Source organism: Centrocercus urophasianus, unplaced genomic scaffold (genome assembly GCF_019232065.1).
Source record: "Centrocercus urophasianus isolate 14NV4802_14NV808 unplaced genomic scaffold, USGS_Curo_1.0 seq_18, whole genome shotgun sequence".
Lineage (NCBI taxonomy): Eukaryota > Metazoa > Chordata > Aves > Galliformes > Phasianidae > Centrocercus > Centrocercus urophasianus.
Window position 1 is genome coordinate 59,150 of NW_024884733.1, and position 20,960 is coordinate 80,109.

The following is a 20,960-nucleotide window of genomic DNA, read 5'->3' on the forward strand; positions in this document are numbered from 1 at the left end:
TTTTGCCAGAGACTTCTTCCGGTCTGAACATACTAGTGGTGATTGACACAAATATAATGATTAGTCACCTTGAGTTTGTCAAGTCCCTGAAATCTGAGGATATACCAGGTATGTGAATACATGGTGATCAACCAGAATTTTTGGGAGAAACAGATATAAGAATTTCAGGCTGCATGAAACAAACAAACAGCAACAACAAAAAACATCTGAGCTTAAAAAGACAGTAGGTTTCATATGAGCCAGGAGGCTCTCACTTACAGTGCTGGTTCTCTGAACCCAGATAGGCTTCTTAAGAAAAGTTCAGATATTAAGTAAAGCCTACTATGCTTATACCTATGCACTTAAATTCTCAGTAAATATGTCTTCAAAGAATCACAGAGTGACTTGGAAAAAACAGTAAAGCCCATCTAGTTCCACTCCCCCTGCTGTGGGCTTGTTGCCATCTACCAGATCAGGCTGCTGAGGGACCCTTCCAACTTGGTCTTGAATGCCTCCAGGAAGGGGGCAACCACAGCTTCCCTGGGCAGCCTGTGATGGGCCTCACTGCCCTCTGAGTAAAGAATTTCGCCTTAACATCTAACCAAAATCTCCTCTCACTTAGTTTAAAACCAATTCCCCCTTGTCCTGACACTGTCTGCCCACATAAAAAGTTGATCTCCCTCCTGTAGCTCCCCTCAAGTACTGGATGGTCACAGTGAGGGGTTATAGAGTCACAGAATGGCCTGGGTTGAAAAGGACCTCAATGATCATCCAGTTCCAACCCCCTGCTATGTGCAGGGTCACCAACTAGCAGACCAGGCTGCCCAGAGCCACATCCAGCCTGCCCTTGAATGCCTCCAGGGATGGGGCATCCACAACCTCCTTGGGCAACCTGCTCCAGAGTGTCTCTATGAAAAACTTCCTCCTATCTACTTCCTCCTAGTATCTAACCTAAACCTCTCCTGTCTCAGTTTAAAGCCATTCCCCCTTATCCTATCACCATCCACCCTTGTAAACAGCCGTTCTCCTCCTGTTTATACACTCCCTTCAAGTACTGGAAGGCCACAATGAGGTCTCCCTGGAGCCTTCTCTTCTCCAAGCTAAACAAGCCCAGTTCCCTCAACCTTTCCTCATAGGAGAGCTGCTCCAGCCCTCTGATCATCTTAGTGCCCTCCTCTGGAGCCGCTCCAAGAGCTCCACGTCCTTCCTGTACTGTGGGCCTGGACACAGTACTGCAGATGGGGCCTCACAAGAGCCGAGTAGAGGGAGACAATCGCCTCCCTCACCCTGCTGGTCACCCCTTTTTTGTTCTGCAGCCCAGAACACAGTTGGCCTTCTGGGCTGCAAGCGCACACTGCTGGCTCATGTCCAGCTTCTTGTCCAGGACCCCCAAGTCCTTCTCTGCAGGGCTGCTCTCAAGATCTTCCCTCAGTCTGTATAAATACCTGATTGCCCTGACCCAATGCAGCACCCTGCATTTGGCCTATCGAACCTCATTAGGTTTTCACTTCTCCAGCCTGTCCAGGTCCCTCTGGATGGCTTCCCTTCCCTCCAGTGTATTGACTGCAACGCTCAGATTGGTGTCATCTGCAAACTTGCTGAGGGTGCACTCAGTGCCATCGTCTGTCATTGATGAAGATGTTGAAGAACACCGGTCCCAAGACCAACCCCTGAGGGACACCGCTTGTGACCGGCCTGCACCCTGATACAGAACCACTGATCACAGCCCTTTAGCTGTGATCAGCCAATTCCTAATCCATTGAGCAATCCGTCTTTTAAATCCACACCTCTTCAATTTAGAGAGAAGGATGTGGTGAGGGACCATGTCAAAGGCCTTGAAGAAGTCCAGGTAGATGACATCCACCGCCATTCCCCCATCCACCAATGCTGTCACTCCATCATAGAAGACCACCAGTTTGGTCAGGCACGATCTGCACTTGGTGCAGCCATGCTGGCTATCTCCAAACACCTCTTTGCCTCGTGTGTACCTTCACATAGCTTCTAGGAGGATCTGCTCCGTGATGTTCCCAGGCAGAGAGGTGAGGCTTACTGACCTGTAGTTCCCCAGGTCTTCCTTTCTCCTTTTCTTAAAGATGGGAGTAACATTTCCCTTTTTCCAGTCACTGGGGACTTGACCAGACAGCCATGATTTTTAAATATGGAGAGCGGCTTGGCAACCACATCAGCCATCTCTCAGAACCCTAGGCTGGATATCATCCAGCCCCATGGACTTATACATGATCAGTTTCGTAAGGAGGACTTGGACTTTTCCACTGTGACAGTGGGACAGATCCTACTCCCCACACCTTCCCCTAGAGGCTCTGGGTCCTAGCAGCGGGAAGCCTGATCACCTGTGAAGGCTGAAGCAAAGCACTTATTGAGTACCTCAGCTTTTTCTATGTCTGAGGAAGGCAGCTCCCCATTACCTTTTGTCAGAGGGCGCTCTCTCTCCTTGGCCTATTTCCTCCTGTCCGTGTACCTGTAGAACCCCTTCTTGTTATCTTTCACATCCCTTGCCAAGTTCAGCTCCATCTGTGCCTTATCTTTCCTAATCCTATCTCTACACACATGGACAACAGCCCTGTATTTCTCCCAGACTACACAACCCTGCTTCCACTTTCTGTACATTTCCCTCTTTTCTCTGAGTTTAAGCTGCAGGTCTTTGCACAGCCACAGTGTTGCTTGCCTCCCCTGCTCTACTTCTTCTGTTGAGGATGGAGAGCCATTGTGCTCTCAGAAGAGTATCCTTAAAGAGCTGCCAGCTTTGCTCTGTGCCCATACCTTAAGGACAGTTTCCCAGGGGATTCCACTCAGCAGTTCCTTGAGCAGCTGGAAGTTTGCTCTCCTGAAGCACATCACCTCTGCTTTTTGCCAGGGCTGTATTCTTCAAGATCACAAACTCCACTGAGGCATGGTCACTGTAGCCCAGGCTGCCTCCAGTTAACCTCTCTAATGCTCTTCTCTGCATTGGAGCACCAGGTCCAGTAAGGCTTCACCTTGGGTTGGTCTAGTCTTGTCTATTACCTGAACAAGGAAATTGTTCTTGACACTGCAGGAATTGTCTGCCCCCCGCTGTGCTGCTATCCCAGCAGGTATCCGGGTGGTTCAAATCCCCCATCAGGACAAGAGTCCATGAGTGTGGTACGTTCTGCAGCTGAAGCAAGAAGGCCTCGTCAACAGGCTCCTCCTGATCAGGTGGGCTGCAGCAGACCCCAACTACTAAATGCCCCTTACTGGAACAATCCTTGATTTTTACTCACAAGCTCTCAACCTGATCTGGCTGTTCCTCAGACACAGCTCTTGGCAATCGATCTACTTCCTAACAGAGAGGGCAGTTCTGCTACCCCTCCTATCCTGTCTGTCCCTTCTGAAAAGCCTGTGGTCCTCAGTTGGTATTGCAGTCGTGAGATTCATCCCATCATGTTTCTGTGATAGCAGTTAGGTCATACTTTCCCAACTGTGCCACGGTTTCTAGCTCCTCCTGTTTATTTCCCATGCTGCACACAGAGCCCCATAGCTGTTCTGTAAAGGCACCTGGGAAAGGTGGGACAGGCTGACGGGCTGTCTGCTTGTTGCCCCCAATAGGGGCATGTTTGCATCCCTTGCTGTCTTTGAGGTTGCCCCATCCCACTTGGTCCCTGGAGTCTCTCTTCTCCAGGCTGAACAAGCCCAGCGACTCCGCTATCCTGTCACAGGAGGGGTATCCCATCCCCCTACACATCTCTGTGCTCTTCTTCTGGTCTCACACTGTGGTAACAAGGCACCTGGCACTCAATATGAGTGATCAACGAGTCTTGTTTATTGATTACCAAAGATTCTCTTTTACACATGTCTTAATAATACTCATATGTAGTGCAAAAGCGAGCTCATCATTGGTGCTTAAAGCTGAATGCCAATCCCTCCCGTCTTCATTCCTTTGGTTACTGCTTCTGTTTCTTTGTATCCACCATGTCTTATGTCCTTGCCACTTAACAATTCAGACAAGCTGGGTTCTGTAATTCTCAAACTCATGATCAGCGAGCTGTACCATGTTTACGTGCCCTTTGTCACGTAGCCATTCCTCCACATCACACCAACAGCTCTGTGTCTTTCCTGAGCCAGGGATCATGGGCCTGTATGCAGTACTCCAGTCGGGCCTCTGAAGAGTAGGGTAGGGGGGTTTCAATCACTTTCTGTTGCCCTCCTGGCCACCCCTCTTTTGATACAGCCCAGGAAATGGTTGTATGATGTAATAATGATGTAATGATAATGTAATTCACCATGTGAGCTGCAGCTCAAGGTCATTGATAAAAATATTAGAGAGAAACATTGAAACATCTAGTCCATTACTAGTGGTAACAATGATTTACTGTTAGCAGAATTAGGATTGTGCTTATTAGTTCTTGTTAGACATATTTGGAAACTGTAAGAATAATTGTGGTGGTTTATTCATTTAGATAACGAATGCAGGTATTCCAGCCGTGTGGAAAATAATGTTAGTAAGACTCCAAGTAATTTCCAAGAGTGTGTCAGATTGTCTATTTGTCAAGATAGGAATTGTGTTGTGTAAACTGGGAACTGCTACCTTAAATGTATTGTTTTTTAATTTTGCAATTAAACACCAGACCAATTATGAAAATGTTTAGAAGATTGCAGACTACTACCTATTTACTACAAAGCAGGTGGATGCTAGTGGATATCTTAAAAATTGCATTCTTACCACATGAATGAGAAGGCATATAATTAAGTATTTGTCCTGGGTGGACCAAGAAAGCAGTTATGAAATCTCTGAATTACCATTATTCCATTTATAATATTTATAATGTATTCCATTTATAATGCATTTGTAATAGTTTTGAAGCTGAAAAAAGTACTTAGATGCAAGTAAAAGTATGGTCCAGTAGCCATTCTTCCTGTTGTTTGCTGAAGAATGCTGGTTGAGAATTAGCACAACCCATTGCTCTTTTATTTACTGATTGGTTTTGCACAGTGACTGCTGTTGTTCCTCCAGTGTTTTTAGCCTGTTCTTTTCAGCTGCTGTTACCTTGCTCTTAAGTATTACAGTGAGTATGTAACAGGACGTTGATCACTGTCTTTTATAATACTGCTACCCACTGCTGTCAGTATACTTCCTTGATTAAAATTTTTTATTCCTCTTGTTCGTTTGGTAGTTGTTTTTTGTTTGTTTGTTTTTTAACCTGTAACCAACTTTTAGTTTGAGGTTTAATGAAAGAGGGAGCTTGGTTGATTTCACTGGTTCGTTTTTAATGCTAAGTATTTCTTGAGCTCTAAATATGAAAACTATTAGTTAAAAACAAAAACAAAAAAAAGCATGAGCTTATATAAATAAAGTGTTAGAAATAAAATTTAACTGTGGGACTTCAGTTGGCCTTACAAAATGTCTGTTTTTTGGCCTTTTTTTCATTGTAGGGATTGGCAGACTTGCCTTGATAATTCCCTGGGTTGTTTTACAAGAGTTGGACAACTTGAAGAAGGGGAAGATGTTAGTGCATGTTCGACAAAAGGCTGTTCCTGCAGTCCAGTTCATCTATGCGTGTCTCAAAAATCAGGATCCAAAACTGTGGGGGCAATCCATGCAACTTGCTTCACAAAAAATATGTAAGACATGCAGTCAGTTTGGCTTGGAGTACTTAATCCTCATGTGAACTTCTGCTCTAAATTTGTAATTTAATATGGTCTTTGCTCTGACTTTGCAGTTTGCTAATTAAAACTTCCTAATTGCTTACAGGAGTTTTCAGAGCATATCCCTTGGCTATAGTATGCAGATGTTCACTGTCATTTTATCAATTATTTCTCACTTTAAATTGCATCTATTAAGTTGCTATGTGGGTAATTACTTAACGAAAATTCATCTTTTTTCTTTTTTTTTAATCTACAAGCTAAGGGTCTGTTTTACGCTTTTCATTCATTGTCATAGAATCTAACATGCTGAGAAGTTTGTGCAGGGCTCACTGGAAGTTTTCTGCCCCACCGGTAGTGTTCTTTGAGAGGAGCAGAACCTTGGAATTCAAAGCTCAGATCTGTGCTTTGAATACACTACTCTGTCCTTGTCTAGGGAGTGCTGCATTTAAAAATAGTACCGTGACTGCAATGAAGTGTTTCTTCTGCTTAGTTGTTTCTATACGTGTCAGCACTGCTTTAACTAAATTTGCAGATGGCCTGTGTGATGAGAACAACGATGATCGTGTGTTACAGTGTTGTCTGCAGTACCAGAGCCTCTTTCCTCAAGCTGTTGTTATACTGTGCACGTGAGTTCCTGGGTGTTTCTTGAACTGTTACGAAATTTGAGGTAGTCTTATGCCAGATACAGCATTTTCAAATTGTATCTTAAAACGAAGAGCTGCTTCTGGAATAAGCTTCTGAGGAGCAGTTGCTCTCTTAGAAGCTGCTGTAGAAGGGTACAGTAAAACGCGAAGATTGTAGCTGTAGTTGCCTTCAAGTGCACAAAGCCTGAAGTAAAGTTTATTCAATTTGAAAATTTTTGAAAGAATAACTCAAATTTTCAAAATCTTACTCAAATTTGTAACAAATTATGGAATTATGACATTAAAAAATGTATTTTTATTAATGGCTGAGATCCATTTAGCTGCCCAGGTAGGTTTGCCTCTGGGTTGGGGGAGGGTGATAAACAGCATGATAACTGCTGAGTTTCTGGAATTGATTCTTGGTTTGGATACACTTGGATACAAGTGATGTGAAGCTAATTTTTTAAAAGACTAGTATTCCTAGACCATAAACAGGTTGGTATGTTTCAAGAAATAAAGTTGATTATCTACGTATCAGTTGGTTTGTGTAAGTTGATGTGTGAGACTGGGTTGTTGCTGAAAACACTATTTCATAGAGTGTTAGAATGGTTTGTGTTGGAAGGGACCTTTAAGACCATCTTGTTCCAACCCCCTGCTATAAACAGGGATGCCTCCCATAGCCCGGGTTGCTCACAGCCCCATCCAGCCTGGCCTTGAATGCCTCCAGGGAGAGGGCATCCACAAGCTCTCTGAGCAACCTGTTCCAGTGTCTCACCACCCTCACAGTAAAGACTTTATTCCTAGTATCTAGTCTAAATCTACTCTCTTCCAGTTTAAAGCTATTTCCCCTCATTCTGTTGCTACAAAAGTCTTGTAAAAAGTTCCTTCCCAGCTTTCCTGGGAAAGTACTGGAAAGTACAGTACAAAGTACTGGAAGGCCACTATAATGTCGCCTCAGAGCCTTCTCTTCTCTAGGCTGAAGAGCCCCAGCTCTCTCACCCTTTAGATTTTTCTGAGTAAAGAACGGAACGTGTTGCTGGTGACCTTTAAAGTGCTTTTCATCTGAAAATGCCTTTATCAGTGTAAGCAATGGGAATTTGTGAGAGAGTACCAGAGCACAAGTTTGTAGCAGTTGTGCTACAGTATATGTGCCTCAGGGTGGTATCTGTGAATATAACTCAGCCAGCACTTTATGGAAAATGGGGCTGTATTATATCAGTGTAATAAGGTATGAGTGTCTTCAAATCATAGCCTTGTCTGCATTCTAAGATCATAGCAGCTAAGCATCACTACTGCAGTACTTGTGGTTTTGTTTTTCTTAAAGCAAGCTCAGAGCCTGACAAATACTCTTTCAGAGTAGCTAGTTCAGTTCATTTTCTGTTTGGGTTTTTTTTTTTTTTTTTTTTCTGAACTGATTCTAATCTCGTAAGAAGGTATACTTTCTTATATACAGAAGATCACAAAATAAGCTTACAGGATTCAAATCTTTCAGTGCTTTATTCATAACTTATTATGTAATGTTAAGTACTGTCAGTTTTATGTCAAAAATTAATTATCTTTTCCTAGAGATGACAAAAATTTATGCAATAAAGCCATTGTATGTGAGGTCAAGGCACTCTGTAAAGTGGATTTGGTTACTGCTCTGCTGAACCTGAACGTTAACAAGCATCTGAACTGCCTGGAACTGCAGCAGTCAAAATGTGGTAAGTTTGCTTAATGTGTGCATAAACATACACTGGCTTTTGAGACCTACTGATCAGCGTAGGAGAGGGAAAATAGTTATATAGTCTCAATTTTTATACAGTTTGAATCCTCAGTGTTTGTTTTGGATAGGTTTTCTGTTTTCAAAGGTAAGCAGTTTCCTGAAAGTTTGAGACCGTTATTAAAAAATTTGTCTCTTACGATGTGAGGAAATTCATATGGCATCTTTTCATTTTACAGAATAACAAAACGAAATACAGCATGAATTACGTTTGTTTACAGTCCTTTAAACTGTGTCCTACATTACAGGACTTAAAACTGATGTTTCCAGTTGAAGAGTTTGGGTTCTATTCTTGCTTAGTTGTAAAGCCTTTATACTGAGCTCATCCTTTACTTTTTCTAGCATCCCAATCAGTAGAGCTAGATTCTTGTATTACTTGCTAATGTTTCAAAAGATGCAAATACAGCTTGCAGTGGTAAGCAGTGATCTTCTCATGCTTGCTGATAGCTCCACTGCCTGTATATAATCTGAGGTATTTAAGAACGAATAAGTGATAGCACAAATGAATAATACCTTGGGGAAATTAGATTGTCTTGTTTAGTTGCTCATAAATGAAAAGATCCACAGTACAAATGTGTATAACTGGAAATGCTTGAAATCTGATTAGGTGTACCTTATCTGCTTTGTACCACAGTGTAAAGTACAGTCTGTCTTTTATTTACGGGAACAAGTGATTTGTATCACTTTGTATCAGCCTATATCAGCTATAGAAGCTGTTGCAATTAGTATCTTTTATTGCTGTTGGCTTTACAGATAGAGAATTCCAGAAAACAAAAGAAAGTGATGCTCATCTTACTTTCCAGAAAACAGAAAGAAGTGATACTCATCTTACTTCTCAATTTCCGAATATAATTCCAGATCTTGAAAAGAACTTAGGAGAAGCTTTATCTTGTATTTTGGAGACTGAAATGAAAATTGTATTTGGAAACCTATGGATGGAGGTAGTTTCATATGTCATCTTTCTTGGTATTTCAAATATTAAGAGGTTTAATATTTCAATGATTTCTTTACCTATGTTAAACTGGCGGCTAAGTCTTGTAATTTATTAATGTAACAGTCTGCTTAACATGAGTGTTTAATTTTACAATTTCATTTTATGACAAGATGATTCTATCTGACCAGTAATTCCTGCAGTAATAATAATATGGTAATAGAAATTCTGGCTATGTGGCTGTGCAGTATGAATTTTCCAAACTTTTTGTATTAATTTCACTGCACTTAGACTTTTCTGTGTGTTTAAATCACTGAATTGTAAATATATCCTTCAATAAAATATTCTATCACATTTTATGTGATTTATATAATATATATAATATTTTATACAACGTTACACTTGTTGAAAGCATTTGTTTCCTATCAGAGTGCTTTTATATACCACGAGTATAATTATTCACACACTACATTGCAGATACAGAATTACAGGGATGTTAATCTCCAAGCACTTACTTGCTTTTTCAAAAGTACTGTTCGTATAAAATAAGTACGCAATTATAATACATTTTTAAATTATACACTGCTTTTACTGTGCATATGCCTCTGTGATCTTAAAAGAGTTGTTTGCATGGGATGCTTACTATTTCACAGGATGGAGTTTTGATTAGTTGCTAAGTAACTAGGCATTTACAATTAGCTTAACTGGTTCCTGTCAACATCTTTCCAAATTCTGGTTTTACTTCATAGCAATAAATTACAATTTAATTGTAAAATGCACATAATAGACACAGCTATGAAAAGTGTGCTTATTCTTACTAAAAAGAAGTTGAAGGATAATTGTAGAAAATCAAAGGCATATTTACTTTTGTTCTGGCTTTTGTACATAGGTAATGCATTAAGAGATTACTCAAGGGTGTTTTGAATATTTGAGAAAAGGAGAATGAAAAATCATGCAAATGTTGAAAGGTTATTATTGTGCACTGGATGCTTCTTCATGGGCATCTTTGCCTATCCAATGATATTGCTGAATCAAAATTTCTGAATAGATAACTTTGGTTTGTTAAATCTAAATATAACTTTATTTCTGAGGAATTGTTGGAGTTCTGCTTCAGCAAGTGCGAGTAATGTTATTGAAGAACAGAACTAGACATGTCTGTTTGACTTTTGAAATGTGTTGTCTTTCAGATACTATATTTAAAGCCACCATGGACATTAGCAAACTTACTGCAGTGCTACAAAAAGCACTGGGTGGCTGTTTTTGGTTATGTTGTGCCAAGGAGCTTACTTGCAACTATTGAATTTCTCTATAAACACTTTTGTACAGGTAAGAATCTCTAAGAACGTTGATTTTCAGTTACAGAAGTAGTCTTAGCTGAGCATGTACTCTATATGGTTAAATTACAGAATCCCCAAGGTTGGAAAAGACCCACAAGATCACCTAGCTCTACCATCTAGTAATGTAGAACCAAAATCAATGTAAAAACATTTTAAAGAATGTTTACAGTGTTGGTCACTGAAGTCTCTCAACTATTTTTAGGAAGGAAATAATCTTCCCTTCATTTCCTTCTGTGTTTTATATTGCCAAGTGATCTGCGTTTGATAAATAATTTGTTGAGGAGTAAAGTGAACTTAATGTGGTTAATGAGGATGAGGACAGGGTGGCTTGTTCTAAAAAAAAACAAAAACAAAACAAAAACAAAACAAAAAAAAAACGTGAAAAATAAAAGAACCCTTCCATTTATTTAGTGTGTTGTTTAAGGACTGGATTTTAACAGATGCAGCTCCTCTGGGATATTGCTGTTCCATATCTATTATGTTAGATATGCCACTAGAACCTCTTGCCAGGTTGTAGATAAGTTTGGAGGACTTGGTTAAGATGGAGAAATGTTAACTCTACGCCCTGTTGCTAATATTTCTCTTGAGGTTTCTTTATCTGATGTTTCTGAGACATTTTTCAAGGCCTTATGTCCACCTTAGTTAATTCAGATATTTGAGTATTAAAATTGCCTCCTAACAATGCAGTGCTAACAGTGCTTAGCATCTAATTGTTATACTTTTTTATTTCCCATGTTAACATGTAAATGTCAGGTAAAACACTGGACACCTCAACAGCTGTTGTCTTGCTCCAGGAAACCAAGAAATTACTGCATGCTTTCAGTTTGAGGTCTGATTATGATGGAGTGCTGCCCCGGGCTTATGAGAAAGTGAATAAGCTATACCAAACATGTACAGAGGTGAGAGGTGTTTCAATATTCGTTCACCTAATTGGTTCTTGAAATTGCTCTGTGTTTGTATTGTAAACCAGGCTTCGATATTTAAACTATTCACAGAATTTTAAAAAATTATGGTAGAAAATATTGCAATACATTGTTTGTTTTATAATAAACCCCCAAATTTAACTTCTATTTTCCTGTAGCAAACATCTATCTCTACATGTATGCTTGGTAGGCTTTTTTCTAATATAAATGTATTAGTATGTGGAATGTGACTGAAAAACTTTACCTTCAGTTGCCTTCAGGAAAAACATCTTGGTTTTATATTGCATTTGTAACTGTTAAAGATGATCTTGGGGATTAAAATTAAGGATTTATTTTTTTATATCAATCCTGTATTATTATTCCTGGCCACGTTATTTCATCTTTCTTTGTCTCAGTAGCTGTATTTCTGTATTAATACATACACAGGAGGGACTTCTTTTATACCGTATGCTTTGTGGTAGTTAGTAAAGAGTGTTCTGATACCTTTTGTGCTCTGAGAAGCATGGCCTTACGTGCAATTCACCTATGAGTTATCGTGGAAGAAATGTCAGTGTCTTGGTTTGCAATGATTGTTAGTTCTGAGTGTAGTGGCATACGAAGGGAATAGTGACCCTGGGTGACTTGAAATCTTTCTTCATGTGGAAAAAAAGAGTGCGGGTCAGAATACCTGTAAAAAGTTATTTTAACTTTTGGAAAATGCTGAAAGGAAAAGGAAGAAGAGGAAGATCAAGGAAGGGAAGGACGATCTAGTATCTTGTGTTCATGAGTCTTGGTTCTCTGCTGCAGTCCTAAGTTCTGCGTGCATTGCAGTCAGCCACTATTCTGTGATCAGTGCCGCACTGAGAAGGAAGCTTTCTGAAAGCTTGTTTCCTCCTGTGCTTATCTGACTTTTGACCTTATAAGGAAATGTCATTTAACAGACTTGTGTCACATCAGTTTAACCTGGATACATCTCCTGTGTTGGTTCGCCACTGATATATGAATACTTCTGCTGTTGCAGAGGAGTGTGCCATCACTCATGAGAGAGAGAGCAGTGTTGTCTTTCCATGTGCAAGTAAGAGTGTTGTAGTTGATTTTACCTGTGAAAGCTTTGATGAAACTTACCTGTGAAGCTTTGATGTAGGGTTTTAACCTTTGCTTCTGTTTCCTGATCTACAATTATAGAGGACAATCTTGGTAAAAGGCTGAGAGGTGCATTAGATACAGAGACTGTCATAAGGATGATTAAAGTTGGAAAGATATGCCTTGCTTTTTTGAGCGCTACCTTAACAACAGCAAAAGCAACCTGAAGCAATTAAAAGTTTTCAAATTTCCTTAAGATAGGAAATTAAATACGTTCAATATTTGCTTCTAAACTTTTTTAAGGCGAGATCAGGCAGTGAGCAGAATTCATCTGAAGACAGCACGATTCTTTCAAAAAGTTCTCTGTGCGAAAGAATGGAAGAAACAATACCAAATCTCCAAAACTGTGGAGAAAAAGGGCTGCCTGCAAGCATGCACGTTGCTCTAGAAGACAGGCACCAGGAGATCTGGTCAGTCCTTGAAGGTGTATGGAATACAATGAATTTGTACAGGTATGATGTACTACAGAAATGTCAAAATTAAACATAACTTTACGTCATTTCCATTCAAAAATACCATACCAACTGCTTGTTTTTGCTCATTTTAGAGAAGAAGCTATTAGTAATTAATTGAAATTAATGAAAGCATAAGAAAAACCCAAACAAACATTTCACACAAAGAAGTGAGGAGCATAAGAACTGTTATATAGATGCAGTCACTGATCTGTATAGCCTGCTGTTCTTTTTCCTGGCAGCGTATGAGTAACTTAATTGAATGAGTTACTTAAGACTACAGTGTTGAAGAGCTCATAAGGTGCACAAATGGGAGACTTCAATGAAAATTTAATCTTTTTCCGTAGAAAGAGGCATTCAAGCTCTGTGTTTTCCTTTGGTGACTTCCTTCTCAAACGCTGTGGAACTGCTCTACCCTATGCAAAAGCACTTTTTAGATTATTTTTTAAACCTTAATTTATTGGAAATAGTTTTCCAATAGTTTTTAAGCAAATTTCTTCACCTTAAAGGTGAAGTATCCAAATGCAGAGTCTGCTCATTCATTTCATTTCTCACATAAGCTCAAAATTGCGTGTAAAAAAAGTCCCTCCATATAGAAGTCTTAAATCTGTTTTTTTTTTTATTTTTGAAGACTCTGCTTGAAAATCATTTCAACACTGCTTTTTTTTGCATGTTATTAAAAAAAAGCATGAATAAATACTGCGAGGTTTCTGTAGTCTTAATCTAAAATCTTTTTTGAGACGTGGGCTCTGAGTTCTGTCAAGCATAAAAGAACATTTTTTTTTATTATCTGTTAAGAACTCATATAACAAACAGTGATAATAACTCTACCCATGCCACTTCTAAACTAACCTTTCAGTATGCTGTGGAGCTGCACCAATGTAATTCTTTTGGGCTTACACCAATGCAGATTAATCTGAATTGAAGCTGGCTGGAAGATGACTTCATGTGCTGTTCTGGCCAAATGAGGATCTGCATCAGAAAGCAGTGTAAAACAATTCCACCTCCAGAGCAGGGATAGTTGGTTCTCTGGCTGGGATATTTCTCAATTTCGTGGTTGCAAATAGACATTGTTTCATGAGGAAAATCTATTTCAAAAATACCTCTTGGAATAAAAATGGAGCCAAGTTGTTGGATCTCGCTGCCTGTTAAAGACTGTGGTGTGAAGAAAATACAACATTCTGGAATTGTTGGTCATTTCACACTCGTCTTACATCAAAAAAATCTTGCTCGTCTCCCGCCAGTGGAGCTTATTCTTTGTGAATGCAATGCAGCTTCTCGTCCCAGTGCTGCAACTACTGAAGGAAAGGTGTCAGCCCTGATCCACTAAATACGGAAAATGAAAAAGCTTGGAAAAGTACATAGAAAACAATTTTCTTTGCTTCTTCAGCCTAAACACCCTCTTCCGGGGGGTTTGCAGAGGCTTGCTCAAGTTACATATGAAGAGATGTTTTCATTTCAAGTAAAGTTTAATGATAAATCTGTTTAGGTAATGGTTAGAGGTAAAATACTGTTAGAGAGTTGACAAGGAAAATTTTAAGCAGAGAATAACAATTGTAGGGCATAGGCTTCCTAGACTTCTTTAGACTATGTGGTTATAATATAGATTGATGTTTGACCTTGCCTTATTAATAGTCAGAATGCAGTGCATACAAACAACAATGAATTTAAAGGATTTTTATTTACTGCTTTTCTTTGTTTCATATTTGTTTTTGTAATATTAGGCTTGAAATTTTCCAGAAGTTAGAGTCCAACATAGTAATTGCGAAGTCTTCATTCGAAGAAGCTTTTTCGGGACTGCAGAAACTGTTAGCAGCTGTGAATTATATCCTTGAAGGAATTCATAGGTGAGCATTTCAGCTAGTTGTAAGTCGTAAGAACAGCAGTCACGGAGTCCTAAAAGTCACTTAACTATTGGTGCCAAACTAGAGGTTACATGTGCATGCTTAGTTTCATAATTTTCAGTAATATCTCAGTATTATATCTAGTACGATTTATTGGTAATGAAAGAATAATTAATCAATAATCAATAAGAAATAACTAGCTAACTGGTAGACCACCAGATTTCTTGTAGTGAATTTTCTTTTATGACTTAGAACTTGTTTTGATGTGATGACAAGCCGCTGGCACTGCTTGTAGTGTTACAGCAGCTGTGACGTGGTTAAATGCTGCATTAGCTCTGGTGGCAAGAGCTGAGAATCATTTAGAACATTTATTTTTTCAAATGTGAGGCCTGCTGGAGTTGGGTATATTTCTAATGTTTAAATGGAATTTTGAGATTTCATTGTTACTTAATTATAGAGTATTCTTTATGAGTCAAAACCTGTGCTGCTGCAGTGGTAACAAGCTGAACTCTACTGTGGCAGAATAATGTTCCCTCTGTTCCTTCTTCCTCCTTTTTTTTTATTTTGTGTGTGTGCTGAACAATAAATATGGACTGCAGAAAGATGAAGGTATTTCTTGTGCAGTCTTTACATGGTCCTCGTTTTGTAGCAGTGAAGTTTAACCAGCAGCAGGAACAGCTACAGAAGAATGCTTCAAGTTCTCTTGACTGTGCAGCTCTCTCCATTTCCTGCTCATGTCCTGTAAAGGGTACTTATGGGAACTGCTTTGCAATTGTGATTGAAGTTACAGATACTGCTGTAAGCATCCTTAACGGAGGTGTTTCTGACACTTTTTCTTTTCTCTTACTGGAAGCAACCTATCTTCTATATTTCCCCTTGTGGAAGAACTCTAAAATAACAAGGTCTGCCATTATGTCAGAGAAATTTGTTTTTCAGAAAATGTGCCTTTTGATTAGAAGAGTGCTTGAGGCAAACAGGACTCAGGTCCTTTGTTGAAATGAGGAATCTATTTTCTGTTTCACGTGATTATGCTGAAACTCAGTAACATTTATGAAATAATTCTGAAATACTCTTAAATTTTTCTTTTCTACTACTAAACTACAGTATTATTACTATACTACTATGATTAGTTCTGTAAATAAAAGTGGTTTTCTTAAAATATTTCAATTTGAAAAGCTTGCTGTGAATTTGTCCCTGGAGTTGCAGTAGGGGGCGTCGTGGGTCAGGAAATTCAGGAGCAGTGAAACATGTCTGTTTTCATCTTAGTGTGAGGCTTCTGAGTAGGTTTTCCAGCTGGAGTCAGCAGCTGTGCTTTTAGGTCATCGCTGTTACATGTGTAACATACAGAACACATACATGGTATATATTTATAACAGGATATCAAAACAGAAAATTGAAGTTTGTGAAAGTGAGGAGGCTCATTTTACCGGAGTATCTCAATGCTTCTGAGGCTGAATTTAATGTGTATATATTTTCTTTTTTTATTTGTTTTTTTGTTTTGTTTTGTTTTGTTTTGTTTTTAAATAGTACCTTACAGCAATTGGTGTGATTATAGAAAATGAAGCATCTGGAGAAAAAGTAGTAAAAAAGTTTTAACTTGAAAATTTGGAGACAGTAAAGGTTTAGTGACAAATCATGGTAGCTTCTGTTCCTTGCTATCTAAAACAAATAAGAAAAAAACTCTTGTGAAAGTTTGGAATATTTAAAAATAAGTTGTGTTGAAAGTGCAGCTGCATTAGAAGTTCAGGCTTTGTGGTTGTTAAAAACAATTAGAAAAACACAGTTGCTCTTCTTGAGATAAGTGTGTGATTGTGCACTTCCTCATAAACAAACAGATTCTGCAACACTGCTGTGTCTGTTCAGACCTCCTGACCTGAACATGCTTTGACAAATACAGATATTATGAAAAACAGGCTGGTTCTTGGGAGAATTCTCACCAACAGCTCTGTGCATCTTACCCTGCCCTCGAGACTTCCGTCATGCAGTACAGACTTTTATCGTTGTTTCTTCCTACAGTGACATTGATAGCAGAACAGAAATGACATGGCAATGTGCTGCATGCCATAGATGTTAGGCAGTGTTACAGTAAAGGCAATAACTAGTACGGCTAGCATCTGTATGTAATCTGCCTGTTGGCAGCAGGGCTCCGTGCAAACAAAACATTACTTCATAGTTGTCTCAGATGTGGCTGATCATGGGAGCTCCTGTTCTATCACTGTCTTCTTGAAATTTACTGATGAAGAAGTGAGCACAAATGGCTCCTTTCCCCTTTACATAGAGAAGAGCATGGTACGTGCTCGTGTGCATAACATGGATTCACAACAGAGAAAGATGATTAAACCTCCAAAGTTTGTATGTCTACTTGTGAAGCCATGAAATGTTTCTCAGGTGTGCAGTATTACCGAAACTCAGCACCTCATCCATTGCTCTCAGCGTTTTGGAGATTACCCTAGTGCTTCTCTGGATGCTTTAAAGCAAGTGTACTATGTTATTTATAAAATGCCAAAAGTGGGAAGAGTAGGAAGAAAAATCTGTTGGCAGTCTTCACTTTATTGCAAAGCAGCGATATTGGTCGGCAAGTCGTTTTATATAACTGAAGTATATAAATTGTTTTTAATTGCCTTGAGTAGTATTTCTGCATCTTTTCAGCGATGGCTTACGCTAGTATTGTATTGAGTATTGTTAGTTGTGTTAGACATTATTTTGAACTAGTTTACAAAGGGCCCATTGTTGGTCCTGATCCTTGAAATATTTTTTGGTTTTCAAGTTGCTCTTTGAGCAACAGAAGAATTTATGCAACTCATGGTTTCCAAGTTTGTGCCAATTTTTTCATCACTTTAAAAGTTCTTCCACTGATCCCACTGAAAAGTATTTGGGCCTTTCACATTTGGAGGGAAGAAAAGTTTAACTATTTATCACAGATGATTAGTTCTTCAGAAATTCTGTTTGAAGAAATGCAGAATGCATCACAAGAAATGGCTGCTGGGGTGTACGTACTGGACTTCCCTCCTCTCTACGCATTGAGGATGTGTTTAACTTTTCACCTGTTGAAGTTGAGGTGTGTGCCAGTAGAGGACTGGAAGTGCTTGTAGCCTTTTATGGCTAGTCTTCTGAAATATCTTCTTATGGCTTGTTGGTCTTGCTTTAACATAGTGATTGGAATGCTAGAAACAGACAGCTTTCTTAACCTTTTGAAAGCTTTATTGGCAGCATTTAAGTGTGTCTGAAAGTGTTTGTGTAAACCAAGTGTCATTCGACAGAGGGTAAATTCTGATTCGAGGGTCTGCATGCCCCACTGGGGAGTTTGACATGGAACCTTACTGTGTTGTGGTTCCCGACCAAGTTCATTTAGATGTGAAATCCTTTTCAAAATCAGAAGTGTGTTTTGTCTTCGGTGAATCTATGTAGTTCTTTCTAGTTGGTTGGTGTTTTTTTAAGCTGTACACTAAGAAAAAAAAATACTTTGTTCACATGTCAACTTCAAAATTGCTCACAAAAAATGGCTTATAGCAAGTACTGTTAGCTACAGAACTCAGACATTTGTACCAATGCAGTGCAAGGTATGCAGGTATCTGTTACCTACTGCAGGAAGTAACCTGAATTCTGTAGTAGAGTGGAATTTATAATATGTTTACAATTCGGAAAGCACTGGTTTATTGATTTCTCATCTAAACTTTTTAAATTTTAAAGTATAATTTTTTAGAGGTCTTCTCAGAAAGGCAGTGCAGTGTTACCGTATCCGATGTTATCTTTGAGTTGGATGTTTTGCAGTTAACTAACTTAAAAACAGTCCTGTTGATTTGAAAACAGTTCAGCAGATGCAGAGAAACTGTTTCCTTGGCCTTTCTTAGGGAATTGAGATGTCTTTTTCTTGATGCATAGTTAGTAAATTCTTTCTTCCCTGAGACTGCTAAGATATTTAGTTATTTTCATTGGAAGTCTCTACGTTCAGAGCTTTACTTTCAGTCTTTATGCCATCTCCTTCTGGAAGTAAAACAGAGAGAAAATTCCATTTGAAAATACACTAGCACTAGTCATTTGTTGGTTTTGTTATTATTATTAATTTATGTGAAACCCAAGACATTCTTGACGACTGAAGAGAAGCTGTTAAATTGCTTGTTGTTCCTTACTACAGCAGTGTAATGAGGAATTGCTGAGTTACCAAGATTTTGGGTGGCACAGAAGTTTTGTGTTTCCATTTGTCATTCCTTGTTGCCTTTCTGATCTTCTGACATGAAAGTTAACCAGAGCCTCACAGGGTTAAGCCAGGCATGTCCCGGCGTTCAACTGCATGCGGTTTAGCCCAGCCCATACGGTGGCACCGCTGCCGTGCAAGGTGCAACATCATGGCAGCAGCTCATCGTCTGCAGTTTCCACTGTCTGAACCGGAACCAGGGCACAGGGAGGGTGGAGTGGAGTGCTGACCCAAGTTGTGGCAAACAATTTCACTCATTTTGATACACTAGCTAGAGATGGTCCTGTGAACAGTGAAAAATATGCAGCCTTGCTTTGTGTTTTGATAAAGGAATTTGAGATTTCAAGAGCGCTGAAAAAATCATCAATTTTTTTATACATTTGTGAGTCCATTTTCAGTTGGCATAAAAACATTGCTTGCCAATTTTTGAATGCAGTGTATAGAATAGCAGTCAGATATTCGAATCTGATGGTATCTCCGTACCAGACTGCTGTGATTTGACCTGGAGGTTGCTGAACACCATACAGTCATTCCATCCCTCCTCCTCTTTCCAGAGGGATGGAGGAGAGAACTCAGGGAAAAACAAAAATAGAACTCATGGATTGAGATAAAAGTAATAGAAAAGAAAAAGGATAATAGTTGTGAATGTATACAAGGAGCTAAGCAGTAGCAATTGCTCACCACTCACCAACCAGTGCCCAGCTAGCCCCCAGCCACTGGAATAGAGCAAGAAGAACTCCCAACCCCCTCAAAACTCTCCTTCCATCTGTGTCGTATGACACGGGATGTCCCTCTGGCCAGTTTAAGTCAGTTGTCCTAATTTGTCCCCTCCCAGCCCTTTGTTAGCATGAGATGGGAAACTGGAACGATCTTGGCTCTGTGCGACACTGCTTAGCAGTAACTGCAGACACCAGTGTTCTCAACACTGTTTTTTTTCCTGAAACCAAAATCATACCAGGCAGCATACCAGGCACTCTGAAGAAAACAATTCTGACCCAGCTGAAACTAAGACAGAGACTTTTATAACACCTCTCTTACCAGAGCACAGAGCAAACAAAGGCAATGGCAGAGTCCTTATTTGAGAAATAGGTGCTATAGGAAAAGATACCAAAGAGAAATTAATGAACTCCTCTCAGTAGCAGTTTGGAGACGGGCAAGCTGAGGAATGCGGCCTTTCCCGTTCCTACTACACACACGGGAGGAAAGGGCTGGGGAAGGGGGGAGGGGGATGTGTGCAGGCTCAGGCTGTGCTCCGGAAGCATCACTGAGATAGAAGGGTGTCTGCAGCCCCCCCTAGCCACATCTTCACCTATTGCTTGGGGGCTGTGACCTTGGAATTCCACTGCACCAGAGAATAATACCCCACACTTCACTATCTGGTATGATTTGTGTCATCACTTTTTGCTGTAATGTGTGCTTGCAAACAGTTATTGTCAAGAATGAAATACAGGAGGAATAAAAGTTAATCAAAAATTTCAGACGAACACCTTGAGAACTTACTGATGATGGCAATGCCTTCCATTCAACCAGACTGATGCGTTGCTTTCACAAAAACAATGTCAAATATCCCACACGTTCTGTGGGGTTTTTCTCTTTTTTTTTTAATATATTTCTATTAAAACATAGGAATGCATTCTGTTAGTTGTAAACATTAACTGTCCTACATATCTTACATGCTGCCCAAGGCAGTTCCTCTTCACTCACTATACCCTAGATAAGGCAGAAGATCGGATCCCTGTGTCCAGAAGCTTACTTTTCTGCAGTGAAGTCGCTTAGCCTCGTGACTGAGCCCTGTGTCCATCAGGCTGCTGCCATCAGATGGCTCCATTAGCTGGACAACGCCAGCCTCTGTGCAGCTCAGGGAGAAGGAACACTGAGAGTGAACGCAGGCTGAATTCTGATAGCAGCTGCTGCACATTCTGGTTTGGCTTTGTGTCTGTATGCCTTCTGTCTCATTGTCTGTGAGCTCAGTGTCTGTTAGTGGCTGGCAGGCTGACCTGCTTTCCCTGCCAGATTGTGTTTTTCTTCTACTCCCTGAGTAAATTTTCTGATCCTTTCCAGATAGACTTTGCATTTTTCCCAGCCAGGTATGGGATCCTGTTGTGAGCTGTTTCCTGTCCATTCTTGATATCATATCTGTCTGTGCATTTGTCCTGCCAGCTGTCTGATG

The 20,960-nt window shown here is 39.7% G+C and overlaps 1 protein-coding gene across 8 annotated transcripts in view; it reads left to right on the plus strand.

Moving 5' to 3' along the window:
- SWT1 (SWT1 RNA endoribonuclease homolog) overlaps nucleotides 1-20,960 on the plus strand; it is a 33,314-nt gene that overhangs the window by 6,961 nt on the left and 5,393 nt on the right. For 5 of the 8 annotated variants that reach the window (XM_042819287.1, XM_042819291.1, XM_042819288.1 and 2 more), the window contains exons 7-16: nucleotides 10-108; nucleotides 5,389-5,577; nucleotides 6,134-6,227; nucleotides 7,791-7,927; nucleotides 8,740-8,927; nucleotides 10,105-10,243; nucleotides 11,008-11,153; nucleotides 12,543-12,751; nucleotides 14,476-14,598; nucleotides 15,195-15,756. In XM_042819287.1, the coding sequence (XP_042675221.1) occupies nucleotides 10-108; nucleotides 5,389-5,577; nucleotides 6,134-6,227; nucleotides 7,791-7,927; nucleotides 8,740-8,927; nucleotides 10,105-10,243; nucleotides 11,008-11,153; nucleotides 12,543-12,751; nucleotides 14,476-14,598; nucleotides 15,195-15,591 (1,721 nt within the window). In that variant the 3' untranslated portion in view covers nucleotides 15,592-15,756. Of the gene's footprint in view, nucleotides 1-9; nucleotides 109-5,388; nucleotides 5,578-6,133; nucleotides 6,228-7,790; nucleotides 7,928-8,739; nucleotides 8,928-10,104; nucleotides 10,244-11,007; nucleotides 11,154-12,542; nucleotides 12,752-14,475; nucleotides 14,599-15,194; nucleotides 15,757-20,960 lie in introns of those variants that run through there. The other 3 variants (XM_042819294.1, XM_042819293.1, XM_042819292.1) reach the window with 2 other exon arrangements.